The 18,067-nt window shown below is 41.9% G+C and overlaps 12 protein-coding genes across 12 annotated transcripts; 6 read left to right on the top strand and 6 right to left on the bottom strand. All coding sequences in view use genetic code 12, as the record gives it.

Moving 5' to 3' along the window:
* Positions 1-234: 234 nt before the first annotated feature.
* HPT1 (hypoxanthine-guanine phosphoribosyltransferase) lies at positions 235-879 on the top strand (the record flags this gene model as incomplete). Its single annotated transcript, XM_006683943.1, has 1 exon — positions 235-879. The coding sequence occupies one exon, from the start codon at positions 235-237 to the stop codon at positions 877-879; it is 645 nt and encodes a 214-aa protein (XP_006684006.1).
* A 56-nt stretch (positions 880-935) lies between these two features.
* UFD1 (ubiquitin fusion degradation protein) lies at positions 936-1,982 on the bottom strand (the record flags this gene model as incomplete). Its single annotated transcript, XM_006683602.2, has 1 exon — positions 936-1,982. The coding sequence occupies one exon, from the start codon at positions 1,980-1,982 to the stop codon at positions 936-938; it is 1,047 nt and encodes a 348-aa protein (XP_006683665.2).
* Positions 1,983-2,129: 147 nt separating this feature from the next.
* On the bottom strand, positions 2,130-5,132 carry PSN45_002997 (uncharacterized protein; the record flags this gene model as incomplete). The annotated part of the gene is made up of 1 exon (XM_006683603.2): positions 2,130-5,132. The coding sequence occupies one exon, from the start codon at positions 5,130-5,132 to the stop codon at positions 2,130-2,132; it is 3,003 nt and encodes a 1,000-aa protein (XP_006683666.1).
* Positions 5,133-5,623: 491 nt separating this feature from the next.
* Positions 5,624-6,475, top strand: PSN45_002996 (uncharacterized protein; the record flags this gene model as incomplete). The annotated part of the gene is made up of 1 exon (XM_006683606.1): positions 5,624-6,475. The coding sequence occupies one exon, from the start codon at positions 5,624-5,626 to the stop codon at positions 6,473-6,475; it is 852 nt and encodes a 283-aa protein (XP_006683669.1).
* Positions 6,476-6,618: 143 nt separating this feature from the next.
* ABZ2 (Aminodeoxychorismate lyase) lies at positions 6,619-7,470 on the top strand (the record flags this gene model as incomplete). Its single annotated transcript, XM_006683607.1, has 1 exon — positions 6,619-7,470. The coding sequence occupies one exon, from the start codon at positions 6,619-6,621 to the stop codon at positions 7,468-7,470; it is 852 nt and encodes a 283-aa protein (XP_006683670.1).
* Positions 7,471-7,484: 14 nt separating this feature from the next.
* On the bottom strand, positions 7,485-8,405 carry SER2 (Phosphoserine phosphatase; the record flags this gene model as incomplete). Its single annotated transcript, XM_006683608.1, has 1 exon — positions 7,485-8,405. The coding sequence occupies one exon, from the start codon at positions 8,403-8,405 to the stop codon at positions 7,485-7,487; it is 921 nt and encodes a 306-aa protein (XP_006683671.1).
* Positions 8,406-8,518: 113 nt separating this feature from the next.
* PDR17 (lipid biosynthesis and multidrug resistance) lies at positions 8,519-9,640 on the bottom strand (the record flags this gene model as incomplete). The annotated part of the gene is made up of 1 exon (XM_006683945.2): positions 8,519-9,640. One exon carries the CDS (start codon positions 9,638-9,640, stop codon positions 8,519-8,521), a length of 1,122 nt encoding a protein of 373 aa, XP_006684008.2.
* Positions 9,641-10,365: 725 nt separating this feature from the next.
* PSN45_002992 (uncharacterized protein) lies at positions 10,366-11,376 on the bottom strand (the record flags this gene model as incomplete). Its single annotated transcript, XM_066157985.1, has 1 exon — positions 10,366-11,376. The coding sequence occupies one exon, from the start codon at positions 11,374-11,376 to the stop codon at positions 10,366-10,368; it is 1,011 nt and encodes a 336-aa protein (XP_066014082.1).
* Positions 11,377-11,434: 58 nt separating this feature from the next.
* On the bottom strand, positions 11,435-12,862 carry RRN7 (Pol I core factor CF; the record flags this gene model as incomplete). Its single annotated transcript, XM_006683605.2, has 1 exon — positions 11,435-12,862. The coding sequence occupies one exon, from the start codon at positions 12,860-12,862 to the stop codon at positions 11,435-11,437; it is 1,428 nt and encodes a 475-aa protein (XP_006683668.1).
* Positions 12,863-13,914: 1,052 nt separating this feature from the next.
* Positions 13,915-15,468, top strand: ALD5 (aldehyde dehydrogenase (NAD(P)(+)) ald5; the record flags this gene model as incomplete). The annotated part of the gene is made up of 1 exon (XM_006683610.2): positions 13,915-15,468. One exon carries the CDS (start codon positions 13,915-13,917, stop codon positions 15,466-15,468), a length of 1,554 nt encoding a protein of 517 aa, XP_006683673.1.
* A 919-nt stretch (positions 15,469-16,387) lies between these two features.
* On the top strand, positions 16,388-16,955 carry RPS24A (ribosomal protein S24A; the record flags this gene model as incomplete). The annotated part of the gene is made up of 2 exons (XM_066157984.1): positions 16,388-16,426; positions 16,551-16,955. The coding sequence occupies 2 exons, from the start codon at positions 16,388-16,390 to the stop codon at positions 16,953-16,955; spliced, it is 444 nt and encodes a 147-aa protein (XP_066014081.1).
* A 230-nt stretch (positions 16,956-17,185) lies between these two features.
* cwf16 (Pre-mRNA-splicing factor cwf16) lies at positions 17,186-18,016 on the top strand (the record flags this gene model as incomplete). Its single annotated transcript, XM_066157983.1, has 1 exon — positions 17,186-18,016. The coding sequence occupies one exon, from the start codon at positions 17,186-17,188 to the stop codon at positions 18,014-18,016; it is 831 nt and encodes a 276-aa protein (XP_066014080.1).
* Between the last annotated feature and the right edge of the window lie 51 nt (positions 18,017-18,067).

The following is an 18,067-nucleotide window of genomic DNA, read 5'->3' as shown; positions in this document are numbered from 1 at the left end:
GTATCTAGTCCATACCCAAGTTATCAGAAAGTTTTAATACCTACTAAGACTCGAGATATCAACTAGGTAAGTAGCCCTTCAAAGTAGACTCCTCGGGAAAAATTTTCCCACCTCATTTCTCACAATCCTAAAATTGGTATATATACACCTAATATTTCCTTTCGATTTTTTTACTTGGGTATTAAAATCCCCCAACCATTGTTTATTGCGTGTACTTTCAATACTCAAGTCAATATGAGCGCCGAAGATGAAAAGATGTACATCTCGTACAACAACGTACACCAGTTGTGTCAAGAAATAGCTGACAAGATTAAAAAGTTCAATCCAGACTTGATTATTGCAATCGGTGGAGGTGGATTTATCCCTGCTCGTATGTTGAGATCCTTCTTGAAGGAGCCTGGTCAGCCCAACGTCAGAATCATGGCCATTATCTTGTCTTTATACGAGGAAATCGACACATATGGAGATGATGCTGAAAACCCTGGTACCAAAGTGGTCAGAACTCAGTGGATTGACTATAACCAATCCAAGATCAACTTGGTGGGCAAAAAAGTGTTGATCATCGACGAAGTGGACGACACCAGAACCACTTTGCACTACGCTGTTTCGGAGTTGAAGAAAGATGTTGTTGAACAAGCTAAGGCAGTTGGAGCTGATCCAAACGACACGACCTTTGGGATTTTTGTCTTGCACGACAAACAGAAAACTAAGAAGGCTGACTTGCCCGATGAGATCATGAAGACAGGTAACTATTTTGCAGCCAGAACCGTTCCAGATGGTTGGATTGCATACCCTTGGGAATCTGTTGACATTGTGTACCATACCAAGATGGCCATAAAACAAGGCAACGATGTATTTATACCTTCGTCCAGAGAGTAAATATTTTAATCCATGTGCATCACAGGCTTTTTTACTAGGTGTATCATTAACCCTACCTAATCAATCTCTATGTAATCCGGACTCCTTGAATGATTCTTTAAAGGGGTGTGGTTGTTATTCTTATCTTTCCTCTTTTTGCTTTGTCTTAGCGATTGTCCCAGTCCGTGGAAAGCTTTTTGTTTATTGGTGGACTCAGCTTCTTCATCCGTGGGGCTGGGAGTAGGTAATACTACCGGGAAGCCAAAGAATAGCTTATTTTCTGCGATGGGAAATGGGGCAGGAGGAGCTTCTGGATCTAGATCGTCGACACTAATATCTTTTGGTTTGGTTGATTCAACTGCTTTACCAGACAATTTCTGTCCACTACCCCCGAAAGAATTCGTACTTGACAGAGTTGCCAAGTTGGCATAATTCAAGGATCTAGCCATTGTGGCAGACCCAGCGCCTCTATTCACGCTGGTGGGAGTAATTGGTTTCAGGGTAGGTGCTTGGGATTTTGGCTTATATTCGGGCTCAACGTATCCAACCGGTGGAGCAAAGTCCGTTTCCAAATCTGTTTCCACCACACAAATCCCCTGACCACTGGATTCAGGCTTGGTTTCCAACACCTTGATTCCATAGATGGTATCATTATAATTGATCTCTATTATATCGTCCACCGTTAACGTAGAGAACCTTCTCAAGACATTCTCCAACACGGCCTTGGGATCGGAAATTTCAAGAAAGTCGACTGACTGGGGTTCAATCTTCACGAATCTCCCAAGTGGTAAATCACAGTTGGATATTTGAACCAATTGTCCTGGTTGTAATTCAAGAGTACTCATCATCCATTGGGGCAAATATGCTCTTCCCTCCTCTGCCACAAACTCCAAGATACCACTGTGAGTCTTTTTCTGAGTTGTTTCGTTCAAAAGCTCAAATAGCATAGGATATCTGATGTGTAACATGGATAATTTGTTTAAAGCTGATGATGGGAGGAAGATCTTGCCTCCATAGTTGGCGTCATCTTTTCTAATACTATCAGGCATCATTGCGATTGGATAACAGCGGAAATAGTCTTCGAACTTGTTGTTCATGGGAGCAAAGGCAGCTCCTCCAAACATAGTGGATCCAAAACCTGAAAACATATTTGAGGTATATATAATGCAAGTGTAATTGCCATCAGAAGGAAAAACAGTCGCGCACCTTTATACAAAATGGAGCCTTACACTATTGATTTATAGCTACTAAAATGTCTATGTATTCTGGCTTCAAGATTGGGCACGGATCTTATTGAAGGTTTCAAACACCCTGTTGACAATGATCTTTTGGTCATCGCTAAATCTCTCAACAATTTCTTGGTAAGCCTGAGGCTTTTGTTGTTGCAACAATTGCATCTTGGTTACAAACAGCTCATAGACATTGATATTATCAATGGGGGTTTGCTTCATAGCTTCCAACTCAGCTTCGGCATCATAATCATCAGCCAAATATTCCCCGGTGTACTCACCATCTTCGTCTTCATTGAGGAATTGCCTCACACCGTACTCCTTTGATTGAATATCCTGTCTCGTTTTGATAGCGTGGGGTAACACTTCAAGGTTTGAGATCAAAAGATCAGTGATTTCTCCGATTAAGTCTTGGTCTTGGATAAGTGATAATTCTCCATCACACAAGAAAGCGATACAACTCAAGATTTGCAATTTACATCCGTGAACACTTTGGAAGTCGTCAGAATGCTCGATCCATAATTTGAAGAAGCTGGGAGTGAACTGCTTTTCATTCAAAAATTGGAGAGTAGTGATAGGATCCACATAACTAGTAGCGAAAAATATTCTTGCGATGGATAATTGGTGCAACATGTAGCCGTCAAAGGCTTCTTGGGCCTTCAAGTTGTCGAATATTTGGAAGATTTCTGGCAAAAACGTCACTAAGAAAGGCTTGAATCTTTGGTTTAAAGCAAGAATGATCAACTCCAATAATTCAAATGCAGAATGGGCGAATATGGGCTCTACAAACTCACTCCGTAACACTTCAAAACAAACTGTGATCAAGGACTGAACTTGTTTGTTTTCGATGGTCACATCCTCAGAGGTGAACCCATAGAATATTACCGACTCAAAGTAGGTTGAAAAGTTATCAAAAAATTCATATGCGTAGGTATCAAATGAGTCCATGCAAACTTGATAAAGTTCCCACATTAATGGAGACATTCTCTGGGTGGCAAAGATCAAACTTTCCAAGATTTCAAGAACCTCAGGTAAAAATGCAATCTGGGCATTCTGAATAACAAAAACCACCAGGTCTTTCAACACATGTTCCAAACTGGATGCAACAGATGGCGAAGTCGACATAGCAACAACCAAGGTGGTGATGGTCTTCAAGATTCCACTAGCTTGGTATTCCTTATCAATATCAACGTTCCCACTGTTACTACCCGATTGCATCTCCAACAACTCATTGGCAGTTCTTAAGAATTGTTCAGTCAATCTAGCCGACAAATCATTAGCATAAGGCTCAAGACTCGATGCAAATTTCTCCACAAAAGATTCCATCACGCTGGTTAGAGTATCACTTTCAAAGGTCTTGGTCATCTCAATCAAAGAACCCATCAACTGGGGCACTTGTGGTGCAATGTGATCAGCAACGGCATCGTTATCAACCAAAGTTCGCAAAGCGTCAACAGCAGTTAACCGGATGGGAAGGTGATCGTGTTTTTGGAAGCAATTGATAACACCAGTGAAAATCTGTTGCAAAACACTTGTATCTTGGTAGGTGTAGATGAACATTGCCAAGGTATCACAGGCTCTTGCAGTCAAATAAGGAGCCTTGGCAATTGAATCTTCAGATAACTCTGGATAGACATAGGCATATATCAACTGGTCAATTTGCCCATGAACAGGAGACTGTTTTTTGTCCAACTTGTAGGAAATCGTGGCCAACACCCGAAGAGCCCCTTCAACTTCTTTAGCTATCGAAACATCATTTCTGTTCTTGGCTCTTCTATCAAAAATGTCACTTATTATACCAAGAATCAAACTGGAGGTTTCGGCAAACTTCTTGGACGATAATCGGTAGACAAAGCTGATGGAGGCAACATCAGAAGTGTTGCTTTCTCTGTTAATATCAAAGAACCTTCTGACATACTCTTCAGGATCATCCTCATACAACTCCACTGTTTCATCCGTAGCTTGTAAAGGTGGCAATATGACATGCTTAAGAATAGCTTCCATTTCACCACTGATCAAAGACCAAGCGTCATTTTCAATCAACTGTTCCAAGAATGAAATCATATGATACAACGAACCTTCAGACAACCAAATCCTTTTAGCAGACCAATTTTCGATGATGTTCCAGTAAACCTTCAAGATTTCGGGGACAAAAGTCGATAAGAAGAACTTGGCAAATTGGTTATCTTCTTTGTTTCTAGTACTAAACCCACCACCATGACGACTCAACAATCTGTGAAGATTACCGAAGCACCATTTGACAGCCTTAATTCTTGGAATCGAAGCTCTTTCCTCCAACACTTCTTCCTGCATCACAGAGTCGGGCAATGGCTTGTTGATCAACATTATCTGAAATCTACACCATTTACCCAAGTTATTCTGGTCTTGAATGTAGGTAGGCAACACCGAGTAAGTGGAAAACTTGAAAATTTTGACGACCAAATACATCATTTCATCACTGACAGCCGAGTCATTGGCCAACAAGTTGTCCATCAAGACTTCAAGCGTAGGGAATAACTCAGTGGTGATGTCGTCCAAAATAGGATTTGAAGATTCGAGATGGGACCATCTATAAGCTCTGGTGTATTGATACAAACAAATCAACCCGGCGTTGATTTGGTCAACCTCCCCAGAAGACAACAACGTTTTGATGATTTCGTTCAAGTTATCCCATTTCTCAGCGTTTACAATACTATGAATTGCAAGTGCCAATTGGGATCTGATTCTGCTGTTCTTAATGGTCTTGACCAAAGTTTCAATCAACTTGGTTTTGATAATGGGTTTTTCGTCATCCTTGATGGAAAAAGTCTCCAGTCTCTCAGTACTTGATACCCAATAACTGCTGATTCTGTTTTTGAATAGAACGGTAGCACTGATTTGGACACCTTGGGGAACCTCAGGTTCCATGCACAAGTCAAGCAAATACGCGGTGAATCCCGGCTGTTGCTCAAAGAACCGTAACTGCTGCTCACTCTCCTTCCTAAGTTGATAGTTTGAGGCATCCAACGTTCCCGCCAATGCTTTAAGCAACGTCTCTCTATCCATTTCGTGTGTTGGTGCTGGAGCTGAAGAAAAATTTTGGAAAAAAAATATTGAGAGGCATATATACAGGCATTTGATACCGTTTGCTGCAGCTTCATACAACCAAAAGGGCAAATATAAATATTTTTGGGAAGGGCCAGCTCATTCAGGGGATAAACCAAGAGTTATATAGTTAATGAACATACTGACGGGGAAATGGGAAATCTGGGAGTTTCTCCAGAGCCTTATCGGTAACTTTGGTCCTGCTGCTCCACGTCAACCAGGCTGCAACTAAACTAAAACTATAATTGGGCAGAATGAACCCTAAAAAAATAGGTGAAAGTACGTGAATTCTTGGTCTGCTGAGTAATTATAAACCTCACGATCCATTTCACATCCCCAGAGGGACCTATCAATTGTTATCCCCAGCCCACCATCTAAGTGTACCTACCGATTCTGGTAGCGCAGCTGCAATGAGAAAAAAAAATGATAGATGAGAAAGAAATCAGCTAGCAATGGTAACTGAGATCAAAGGGTTTAAAGTCTTGCCGTTAAAGATTCCCAACAGCAGTGTCGAGAGCTATATATTCTTCAAGAAACATGAGGTGAAACTTGCTGGTGATTCCGAGTCCAGGTCAATTTTCTTTTGTAATCTTCCTATTGCATCCACCACAAAGGTGCTAAAGAAGTTTTTCCAAAATATAGCTATTGGGGCCACCATGGAGTCATTTACCGCCAGTTACTTGACAGATTCGGCAGAAGATGTTTTCCTTGACTTATCCAAACTCACGTCTGATCTTGACATTCCGTCTGAAGTCGATGAATCAAGTGCAAAATTGCCCAAGAACTGTGGGATTGTCACTTTTATAGACAAGTCAGCATTCCAATTGGCCATGAACAAATTGAAACTGTTGTCCAGTGGTTACAAAGTGGTGGAATGGCCCTTGGAAGCCAACTCGTTTGGATCCCAGTACTTTCTTGGAAAATATCATTCCCAGGTATTGGATGTGGAAACTTTATCTAATTCTGTCAGCCAGGCATTAATTGATTTTGACAAGGCAGAGAAGGATTCGATAGAACACCTCCTGAATCAACGTGAATTAGTAGATGAAGACGGATTTACGTTGGTGGTGGGCCCTCAAAGAAAAACCAAGGCCGGTATCTTGGGCCAGCAAAAACTGGCAATTGCCAAAGCTGAATCCCAGAAGGCACAAGCGAAGATGAAGAAGAAGCAAAAGGAAGACTTTTATAGGTTCCAGTTGAGAGAAAAGAAGAAGGAAGAGATGAATGAGTTATTACGCAAGTTTAAAGCTGACCAGGAGAAGGTCAGAGCCATGAGTGACAAGAAGAGATTCAGACCCTATTAGATTCATGGCTCTCTGGCAATTTTATACATTAACCTCCTTCATTCTTAGCATTTATATATATATCACAAACATACGGTAACCATATTTAAGCATAATTCTAGATGCGCATCAAGTCTTACGCATTCTCCACAAAAAAGTACATAATGGCCAGAACCAAAAGCGAAGACAATGTCAGTAAATTGACCACAGAAGAATGCAAACAAAGTGGCCGGGAGCTATATCAAAAGTACATTCAACAGAACCAAGAGGTAACAGATTTCCAGATCGTGTCGACTATTCGTTATGATCCAAATATCTCCAAAGTGAAACCGAAGGCCGTAGATGACATTACAGCCGAAAACTTCTTTCTATTACCTGAACACATCAACAGGCTTCAGTTTACGATCGAATTCTTCACAAGAAATGAGGAAACAACTTTGGTCTTCGAAGAGAAGACGATACTAGATCAGTTGGTCACATCCATAAAAGACAATAGTCATCCAGTAGATACACCATTAAGAATCAGATTGCTAGTTGGTTTGGACGGCCAAGTGACATTAGAATTCTTTGAAACGATTGAACGCCCTAACTTGTTACGTGGGTTGGATGACGATATCCCTGAAGACGAGATATGGGATATATATGTGGACTCAGAAACCATTCTAATGTCTCCCTTCACGTCATTTAAAACCACCCATAGGTCCCACTACAACGCTGCACGAGAAAAGTGTTTGCCTGGTGCACGAGTAGGAAAAGAGGAAGTGATTCTCGGAAATGTTCGGGGTGAGTTGATGGAAGGGTCCATCACTAACATCGCAGTTCATAAGGATGGGAAATGGGTAACGCCTGAGTTGAGTTCTGGATGTTTATGTGGAGTCACCCGAAGCTTTTTGCTAATGAATATGTACATAAAAGAAGGTAAACTTGAATTGAAAGACGTCAACATTGGTGATGAGGTGCTTCTTTTCAATGGAGTGGCAGGTGTTGTTAGAGGACAAGTCAAGGCAATTGTATGATTAGTGTACCGATTTTATTCTATTAATTTGTTGATCTCTGTGTCAGTGTACCCCATAATATAGAGAATGTCCGCCAAAGATTTGGTGTTCAAACAAGATGGGGCTAATTGCTGTACCTTTGGTTTAGCATTCCAAGCGACCCCGAATCCCGCTACTTCCATCATCTTCAAATCATTGGCTCCATCACCAACCGCAACAGCTGTTTGTGGGTCAATATTGTGCTTGCTGGCGATTTCAAGTAATAACTTTGCTTTCATTTCCGCATTAACGGTTTCACCAACAACAGTTCCATCGAGAATGTTATTTTCATCGATTCCAAGGACATTTGCATAAGCATAGTCCAAGCCTAAACGTTCCTTCACGTATTCTGCTAACTGGATGAAACCACCGGAACAAACTCCCATTATACACCCACTTTTCTTTAATGCTTTGCACAATTCTAATGCTCCATTGGTGATTTTGATCTTGTGCTTTAATTCTTCCCAGATCGTGGTTGAGTTGATCCCCTTCAAAAGAAGAACTCTTTCTTTCAAAGATTCGGTGAAATCTATTTCCCCATTCATGGCTCTTTCGGTGATATCTGCCACTTCTTGTTCAATATCAGCATAAGCAGCGATCAACTCGATTACTTCTTGATAAATCAAGGTAGAGTCCATATCGAAAATAAACAACTTCTTGTCTTTTCGATTTGCAACCGGTTGTAAGATCACATCGTATCCTGTATCTTTGTTGAAGGTACGCTTGAGGAATGCTGTAATGTCTACATCGTTGGAGATAGTAGTAGGAAAATCTATGGCTCTTGGAGAAAGGCTTTTCGAGACCCCAAGCGGTAAGGTAGCCTGGTCCACAAGAATCCTCTTGATTGTGGCTAGCGTCTCAGCTGAAAGGTCATTGCCATGAGCTATGATGGTTATCACGTGTGTGAAATCACTCATTCTATTAGGGTGTTGAAACTGAAAAAAAATTAAGCAGCACACCCAAACCGCGCAATTACTGCAAAAGAATACACTAAATATGTTCGAACATCAATATATACAAGAAGGTCTAGTCATGCGGCTGTTACAATGGCCACAGAACTATCAGTCTCAAGAGCATCATATCCCAATCTCAAATCATACTCACTCAAGCCGATATCACCTCCCAACTCAGCAAAATTCTTCATGTAGTTTCTATGTTTTCTATCAGCCATCTTATTCATTTCTGGCCAATAAATGTCGTGAACGTATTCAAAGTCTAGGAGTCCATTAAAAGATTGATCCAACTGCTCCTTGGGGACAAAGTTCTCAAACGGCTGGTCATAAATAGTCTTCAGTCTCGTGTATGGATCAATAAATGGAGTAACAACCTTGAAAAAAGTGTATCCGATCCATGGGATATTCGTGAAGAGCCCCCGACCGAGCCTCTCGGGATAGTGGTGCTGTAAGATATGCAAAACATGCTTTGAGGTAGATAAGGACGGGAACTTGGCAGATAACTTCATATGCGCCGGTGCTGCCTTAAAGTCAGTCATTAGTGCCAATGTGTCCTGCCCTGGAGGCATGAAATGAATGATTCTTTCCAACATGAAGACCAAGTGTTGAACCTGTCTCAAAGACGCGTCTGTGTTCTGATAACCGTTTCGTAAGTATAGACAGGGTCTATTGTCGTTGTCATAACCAACCATCAAATTCTTTCCTGTTTCATTTTCCATCTCCACCAAATCCTGGGTGATGAGTATAGCTGGGTCAGTTATGCCAGGGATGTTGACGACCCCAAAAGTCCGTCTCCAAATAAACGTTTCTTCGATTCTTTTGATCGCAGCATCAGGTTTCCACTTGGTGGCTCTCAAATAACGAAGAAAACACTCCTTAGTCAACCATGCCTTTTCTTCGGGTAATACTGGGTGTTTTTTGGCCCCATGGGTATCATTAACGGGAATATTCTCCTTGATATACTCTTTGAAGTGGTTGAACACCTGGCTATACTTGTTCTGTTGCTCCTCGGTGAGCACAAATTCTGGAGGCACAATTGGATTCACCGGTGTATTGAAAGGAACGTGACATTTTATCAACCCTTTCTTGTCGGAATCCGTACCGAGGCTGGTATTAGACGTGGTCTTGCTCTTAACTGAAACTGAGTCTTCACTGTTTGTAGGTGTTTCTTCAACCTGGTTTCTTCTGAAGAGATTCATCGCTTAAGAAACACAAACAAAACTGTCGCGACTGTTAAAATCGAAACCCCGATAATGCCATTAACATTTACTCACGTATCAGAGCCAAGTTCTACGGAGACGCCCATAACGGCAAATGAAGTCAAGAAGCTTGTGACAGAACAATTGGCTGTTTCTGAAGATGTGAATGCTATCCCCAACCTGCTTTTGAAGGCACTCTCAAAGAAATCTTCTAAGCACAAGTTTATAGTGCTGGGAACTACAATAACTTTGGAAGACTCGAACGTGACATTGAGCGTTCAGACCAAGTTTGGTGCTCTTTGGGAGTCGGAGAAGGATGGGTATCTTACCGTGACGCTTGAACTTCAAGAGCCATCTATTGAAAGAAAGGATACGATTGGAGGAATAGTTGATTCTTACAAAGACAGAGAAACGGGAGACAAAGCCGAAGAGGAAGAAGAGGACGATAAGCAGAAGGAGGAAGAGGACGATAATGAGAAGGATGAAGCCGACGATAAAGAGAAAGTAGGCGAGGAAGAGGAAACTGTGGACAAAGATGAAATCGAAGAAGAAGAAGTTAAAACCGTTGATGCTGAAGAAGACAAGGAACACAAGGATGAAGACCAGGAAGAAACACAAACAAAGAATCCCCAGCCTTATGAAAAGTACTTGGTATCCATCTTCTGGCTCTTTGTTGGATGAGTGTATATGATACAAGTGTCTATAGTACATAAATTAGGAAACTATTAAAGCATATCCAAGGAGTCCTGGAAATTCTGAAGTCGTTCGTGAAAGTCAATGAGATCTTTTGAGTTACCAGAGACCCTTTTGAGGCCGCTATCTAGTTTTTCCAAGAGTTCGTTGACTTCATCATCTTCTCGTGGAGTGAAACGAACATTGGAGGAGGTCACATCCAGATCGAGGTTCGAGGTGTCGCTATACTTAAGGTTCATTGTGGTCTTTTTTGTATATACTTCTTGAGACATTTTCGATTCGTTAGCCTCCACCGTCTTATTAAATTCCTTCAAGTACTCCAAGTCCGACTTGTAATTCAACTCGATTTTATTGTATGTCTTTGTGAGATCCTTAAGCTGTTTCAACTCTGCCAGTAAGTATGTTTCAAGGAATGTTTTTCGTCGATTGAGGATGTCATGATTCAACACGTACTTGTTCTCATCGTTCTGAGGATTAGTCAGATGTATGGAGACTCGACGAGGTAATTTTGTGGTCTGAAGTCGCCTTTTAAATGACGTTTCATGGTCCAGGGTCCATGTGTGGGCTAGTAGATCTTGGGCATCTAACATCTTTGGAGACGATGGAGCATCTCCACCACCAACAACTTTGTACCGTTCAATGGCCTTGTTCAAGCAGATGTCTAAGATCTTGTCAAACTCCTCGGCGGTGGTTTCGTCTAAAGGTTCCCAAAATCTATCGATGAACTTTCCAGGAACCCGTTTCTTGTGGGTTTCAGATCGAAGTGATTCGGGATCAAATGGAGTGTATTCGATTCTTCTCTTATTGGAACCGTAGAAAGAGCTTATCGAAGACAGCGAAAGTGCGGTTGGTTCTTCAGATGATTGATCTTCGTTGGGTATATGCAGTTGTTGATGCTTGTCTATTTCAGCAGAAGGGTCTGAAACCTGGTCTCCAACATAGCCAGAAACCGTGCTCGGCAAAACCTGATCCTGAAGGTCCAGAGATCCCCTCGGTATGTCGACATGGGCATTAGGAGAGGTCAGTGCACCGGGTTCACTCATTATTCATTATATTATGATACTCAACAAACATACAAAAAATGGAACGCGGGCGCGAAATTCACACACACTTGTGCACCAACTGCTCAGCATAGTCGTAGTGCTTGTAGAACTTGTCGATGCTCATATGGAACATACCCGCAAACTTCACGAACAAGAAGTCTTCTATCACATGTATTTCCTTAGGAGTTATTCGCTGGAGGTCCGCTTTGGCATAGCTTTTCAAGCAGGTATTCAAGTCGGTATCTTCAGAAGGTGCAGAAGACGGAAACTCCGATTCATCGGTAGAAAAAATCTGAAATAATCTATCCATCATAATGGCGTTCTGGTGGGAACGCTCATTTGTCTGGACATTGGACTTCAAGTAGATGTCATTGAGGTACAGACAGTAGGTGCTGATTTTGGAGTCGCTCCATTCGGCCAAGTTAAACACCGATTCTTTATTCGACTTATTGACGAAATCAAGCTTATTGTTGTCGGTGTTGACCGACGCGACATTGTTGATCCACTCCTGGTGATCCATCTTATTGTTCAAGTACGCAAAGTGGATTTTGACCACAATTATCATCAAGCACACCACGAGCACGTCTGGTACCATGTGTTTTTGGATTCTGGGGAAAGTGAACTTAGTTCGGAGTTTGGCCATTAGCGCGTCCACCATCACGAACAATTCCATGGCATTAGGGAGAAGAAGTTCCTCAAAGTATATTTTGAGAATGAAAGGGTAGTAGTAGTTGATGGACCGAGAAAGGTTCTTAATGGCTAGTCGTTTGTAAACGGTTTTATGGGCCGAATATAACAAATGCTCTGTGAGGTACTGGAGATGCAACGTAGCATGGTACTCGGATCCAAGGCGGGCAACGTATTGTTTTGGAAGAATATGATGTGTTCTTAGTGCTGGAACTTTGTTAGATGCAACCAACTTGATCAAGTCAGATAAATAAATCGGGTAACAGTTCAACTGGAGAATCGAGTAGTACACCACAAATACAAGGTCGAGCACGCCTGGAAGTCGAGTACGAGGTTTGATATGGAAGCGGGGCACGTCTCCGTCATCGGTATTAAACAGGTCGCGACGGATGTAGCTTTCGAGGAGTTTGGTCCAATTTAGCTTGACCACTGTCGTGAGCTCCAGCCGGAAAATCACGTCGTTATGGTACATTTCTTTGACAATGGCTGCAACCTGCGCTTTCAAGATGATCTGAAGGCACTTGAGACAAACCTCTTTGGCGTGATCCCCCGTGAACCGCTTGGACTCTCGTTTGTGGCCGTGGTCCACCTGTGACGTGTGCACCAAGTTACCCACCTCGTTGACCTTCATTTGGAGTCGCCGAGTTTGGGTGAATTCTCCGTCGTCGTCATTTATTTCGATGTCGCCTTCGAGTACATGGCCGTACTGGCAGATCTTGTGGCCGTCGGACGACGTGTATAACCGGGACGGACAGTTCTGGATGCCGCACACAGGTCCTCGAATCCACAGCTGCGACATTTGTAGGGATATGTTTTCAGTTTTCGCGCTTTCAAAGGTATCGCGCGTTTGTTACAAACGAAGCACAGTTTGGCTCCGGACTTTAGTAGGTGGAGTACCTACCCAACACAAAAAGAAAAGAAAAAATCTGGCTTGAACGTTTGTTCGATCTTGTATCATAACTCCGCCACGGTGGTTAAACACCGTGGTACCCAAATACCGTGGTCTTGACTCCGGCCCCATCGGACGCAACATTACCCCATATTTTTGTAATAGGTCATTCTGTCTAGTTAACTAAATAACGGACCTCCTGGGTATTATCCGCCAAGAGCAAGTCCGAACACAGGCTCCGAAGACTTGTAGATGACGGAACCGGAGTGACCAGAAATAGCGAGTCCGAGGTTAGGTCTCATATGTGCAGAAGTATCATTGGCTATGCGGGATGTAACAGCGGGTCCCAATTGGGCTAACCTGTAAAAGAGGATAGTCGGTGATTAGCTGGAGGTGAAACTACTACCAATAAATCAAAGCCCGTCTGACATACGGGGGAGGTGTGTGTCAAAATTGTAAAGTCCGAAGCGTAAAGCGCACGAAAAAACAAAAATTTCTGGGTCCGTGAGCATTGCGGCCACCCCGGCAGAATGAAACACCGATAAAACACCGATAAAACACTGCGGGTGGGCGTATGGGGAAATCCCCGGCATCGGCCTCCTACTGCTTTCAACCCCAGATAAAGGGGGCACACCAATGAATTGCAACCACCCGAACACCTTACCAGTTCTCGTGTAAGATTCTCGAACATCATTACCCTGTAGGTTGACAAATGCTTAACCCCAACTCAGTTTCGCCCACCTAAATGCCTATATGAAGTTCGGAGTTTGCGACTCCAATTCCAGTTTTGGTTAATTGTTTTTTTCATTTCTGTGTACCACACCTTATTGCTGTATATCAATTCTCCCACTAGTGACTTTTCATTCCCCTCACTCTTGGCTTTACTATAAAAGGGGATCAAGGTTCGCCACTTTTTACCTTTTCGAATTTCTTTATATACCTAGATCATATTTCTCCGAATCATGTTCAACACTGCTAAAAGAGCTTTGATCTCAAACCAGAAATCAGTGCTTAGCCAAGCCAGATTTAAATCTTCGTTACCATTGAAGGTACCAATCACCTTGCCAAACGGAGTTACTTACGAACAACCAACTGGTTTGTTCATCAACAATGAGTTTGTCTACCCCCAACAAAAGAAAACCTTGGAAACCATCAGTCCTTCTACGGAAGAATTGATTACCGAGGTTTACCAAGGTTCTGCCGAAGATGTGGATATTGCAGTCGAAGCCGCTGATGATGCTTTCAAGAACAGTGGTTGGGCCACCGGCGACCCAATGCTCAGAACCAGAGCCTTGGCCAAGTTAGCCGACTTGTACGAAGAACACAGTGAAACTTTGGCTCACATTGAATCTTTGGACAATGGTAAGTGTATCAGCGATGCCAGAGGTGATGTTAAATTGGCTGCCAGTTGTCTCAGATCTGCTGCCGGCTGGGCTGATAAGATTTCTGGAGAATTGCTCGAAACTGGTGATACTCACTTGAACTACACCAGAAGAGAACCCATCGGTGTGTGCGGTCAAATTGTTGCCTGGAATTTCCCCCTTTTGTTGTTGACCTGGAAATTGGGTCCTGCAGCTGCTACTGGTAACACCATGGTATTCAAGTCTGCTGAAGCCACTCCATTGTCTGCTTTGTACGTTGCTCAGTTATCTAAGGAAGCTGGTTTTCCACCTGGGGTAATCAATGTGGTTACTGGTTTGGGAACGACCGTCGGTAACAGAATCACCGAACATCCAAAGATCTCCAAGATCTCGTTCACTGGTTCTACTGCTGTTGGAAAGCACATTATGAGATCTGCTGCTGAATCTTTGAAGAAGGTCACATTGGAATTGGGTGGTAAATCTCCAAATATCGTGTTCAACGATGCTGATATTCCAAGAACTGTGCAAAACATTATCAACGGTATTTTCTACAACACCGGTGAAGTTTGTTGCGCTGGATCCAGATTGTACATTCAAGATGGAATCTACGATGACCTTATGGAAGCTTTGCTCAAGGAAGTTGAAGGTATTAAAATTGGTGACCCATTTGACCCAAGTACCAGAATGGGTGCCCAAAACTCTAAGGCTCAATTCGACAAGATCTTGAAGTACATTGACATTGGTAAAAAGGAAGGAGCTGAATTGGTTGCTGGAGGTGAAAGAGCTGGAAGCAAGGGTTTCTTCGTTAAGCCAACTATTTTCGCTGGTGTTACTGAAGACATGCAAGTTGTTCAAGACGAAATCTTTGGACCTGTTGTCACTGTCAGCAAGTTTAGCGATGTTGCTCAAGTTATTGAATGGGCCAACGACTCCAACTACGGTTTGGCTGCTGGTATCCACTCCAATGATGTTAACAATGTTCTTAAGGTTGCCAACTCTTTGAAGGCCGGTACTGTCTGGTGTAACACTTACAACGATTTCAATGCTTCCGTTCCATTCGGTGGTTACAAGCAATCTGGTTTCGGTAGAGAAATGGGTAAAGAATCTTTGGACTCTTACACCCAAACTAAGGCTGTCAGAATCGCTCTTCACTAAATTAGTTATGTAGTTATCTCCTATAGGCAATGAAAAACACATTCGGTTTGCACACTCATTCTCACTATTGCCATCAATTGCGACTTCGTTATAATCAGGTTTCAGCCACTCCGGAGCTACCGTTTTTTTTAATTTTCGATTACCCGTGGAAACGTTGTGGCTGCAAAATATCATGCAACAGACCATCCGGAAACCGATATAGATTCCGGATATGGGACTGCAAGGGTTCAAGAAGTGCAACCTTGCATTAGGAAGATCTACGAGACCCAACCTGCAACATTCCGGAGATTGTGGTTTATCTATATGGTCTATTTTAGACAGATATAATAGCTTCCAAAGAAATTAATAGATGGAATACACACATGTCAGTATATCTATCCAACCTTGATTGGAACTGATGAAAAGATAGACTTATATTTTCTGTCGGTTTAGGTTGTGATTTATATTTTCAGAATTCCAAAATTAGGTGGAATACCTATTAGTTACACCATGTACTTCTCTGATCTCCCTATTCAAATCCTAAGAATGGAGGATTTCCCGACATCGTCAGATCGCGACACTCAGTATCCGGGGATATTCGATGTCGCTCATGTGAGAATTGTGACTGCTTTTTTTAGGCTCCCTGGAACACACACGCCTTTTGATATTTTTGTGTGAGAAAATTTTTCTACGCACACATCTTAGCTTAGCTAAAAAGTTTTTCAAATTTATCGATTAATCTTAATACAGAAATATCATCAAAATGGTATGTTCCTTTAATGCTGACCCAAGAATGAGAACGATATGGCACTGAGAATACGTTGATATCACATGTGTCTGGACTTCCATATTCATTATGTCAGAGCTCTAGATATCCACCCACTGTACCCTAAAGTCCAACGAGTCAAGTTGAAATATCCATTTCAATCAACAACCATACATGGAATCGTACCCTCAAAGAGATTTGAAAACAATCACCGTGTTTTGCTATACATTTACTACTTCAAAGCCTGAATCAAGACCTACCAAGTCGATATCATCGATATTTACCATTTCGTTCCTATGCCCTCAAACATCCAACAATATACTAACAATTTTTTTAGAGTGACGCCGTTACCATCAGAACTCGTAAAGTTATTTCAAACCCATTGTTGGCTAGAAGACAATTTGTCATCGATGTCTTGCACCCAAACAGAGCTAACGTCTCTAAGGATGAATTAAGAGAAAAGTTGGCTGAAATCTACAAAGCTGAAAAGGATTCCGTTTCTGTCTTTGGTTTCAGAACCCAATTTGGTGGTGGAAAGTCTACCGGTTTCGGTTTGATCTACCAATCCGTTGCTGACGCCAAGAAGTTTGAGCCAGCTTACAGATTAGTCAGAGCCGGTTTGGCTGACAAGGTTGAAAAGCCTTCCAGACAACAAAGAAGACAAAAGAAGAACAGAGACAAGAAGATCTTCGGTACCCACAAGAAAGCTGCCAAGAAGGCTGCTAAAAGAAATGCTGAGTAGATTAATTAATATCATTATGAAAGATATTTTATTCTAATCCCCATAAATAGGTAAAGGTACTCTCCCATTAAAATAATTATTTTCGTAAACGAAAAGTCAATATATATTTTCATGTAATACTAATTGAAGTTTTTGTAGGGGTATTAGTGTTTGATATCCTTTTCATTTCAATTGGGATTGTTAATACTTGGAGCATCGATTTGGTAATTTTCGCATTATCTGTAAACTCTATGTCTGAGAGAAAGGCTATAAACAAATACTATCCTCCCGACTATGATCCTTCCAAAGTCCCCAAGGCGAAGAAAAACAAGGACATAGCCATAAAGGTACGACTCCTGGCTCCTTTCTCCATGAGATGCCTCAAGTGTGACGAATACATCTCAAGTTCACGAAAATTTAATGCGAGGAAAGAAGACACAAAGGAGAAGTATTTGGGCATAAAGATATTTAGATTCTATTTAAGATGTCCCATTTGCAACAACGAAATCAGTTTCAAAACGCACCCCCAAAGTTCAGGTTTTGTATTGGAAACCGGAGCCAAGCGTAATTTTGAACCCAAAAATAAGGTGGTGGTGCCAGTCCAGGAAACACAAGATGAGATTCTAGAGAGACTCTTAAAAGAAGATCAAGAAAACAAAAAGTTCCAGGAGTCCAGAGAACAACGAAAGAAGAATCCTTTCTGGAAAGAGAACAACTTGAAAAAGGGTGCCGGTGATTTAACTGAAAATTTAGGCGAAAAGTTACAAGAACAGCAGAGGCAATATGAAATTAACGAACAATTAGAGTATTTACAGGCAAAACAATCAAAATTACTTGAAAAAGAAGCCAAATTGAAAAGCACGCCGTCAGAAGTGCCAAAGGAGACAGAACCAAAACAGATATCCGAAGATAAGCTAGTTCTGGAAGCATTCAGTAAGTTCAAAACTGACACAACTAAAAGAGCACTTCCTCAACAGCAGCCACTTTTACTCAAGAAGAAAAAGGTAGAGCTCGTGAAGAAGGTAATCAAACCGACCGCCTCTTCCTCCCTTGTTGAGTATTCTTCTTCGGAAGAAGAATAGAGATAGCATTTTTCATCACTCGTCATCAGACGAAGCCAGAGATACCATTTG

The sequence above is a fragment of the Yamadazyma tenuis genome, chromosome 3 (genome assembly GCF_029203305.1).
Source record: "Yamadazyma tenuis chromosome 3, complete sequence".
NCBI classification, from domain to species: domain Eukaryota; kingdom Fungi; phylum Ascomycota; class Pichiomycetes; order Serinales; family Debaryomycetaceae; genus Yamadazyma; species Yamadazyma tenuis.
The sequence above is the reverse complement of the archived record's forward strand: the minus strand, read 5'-3'. Positions and strand labels throughout refer to the sequence as shown.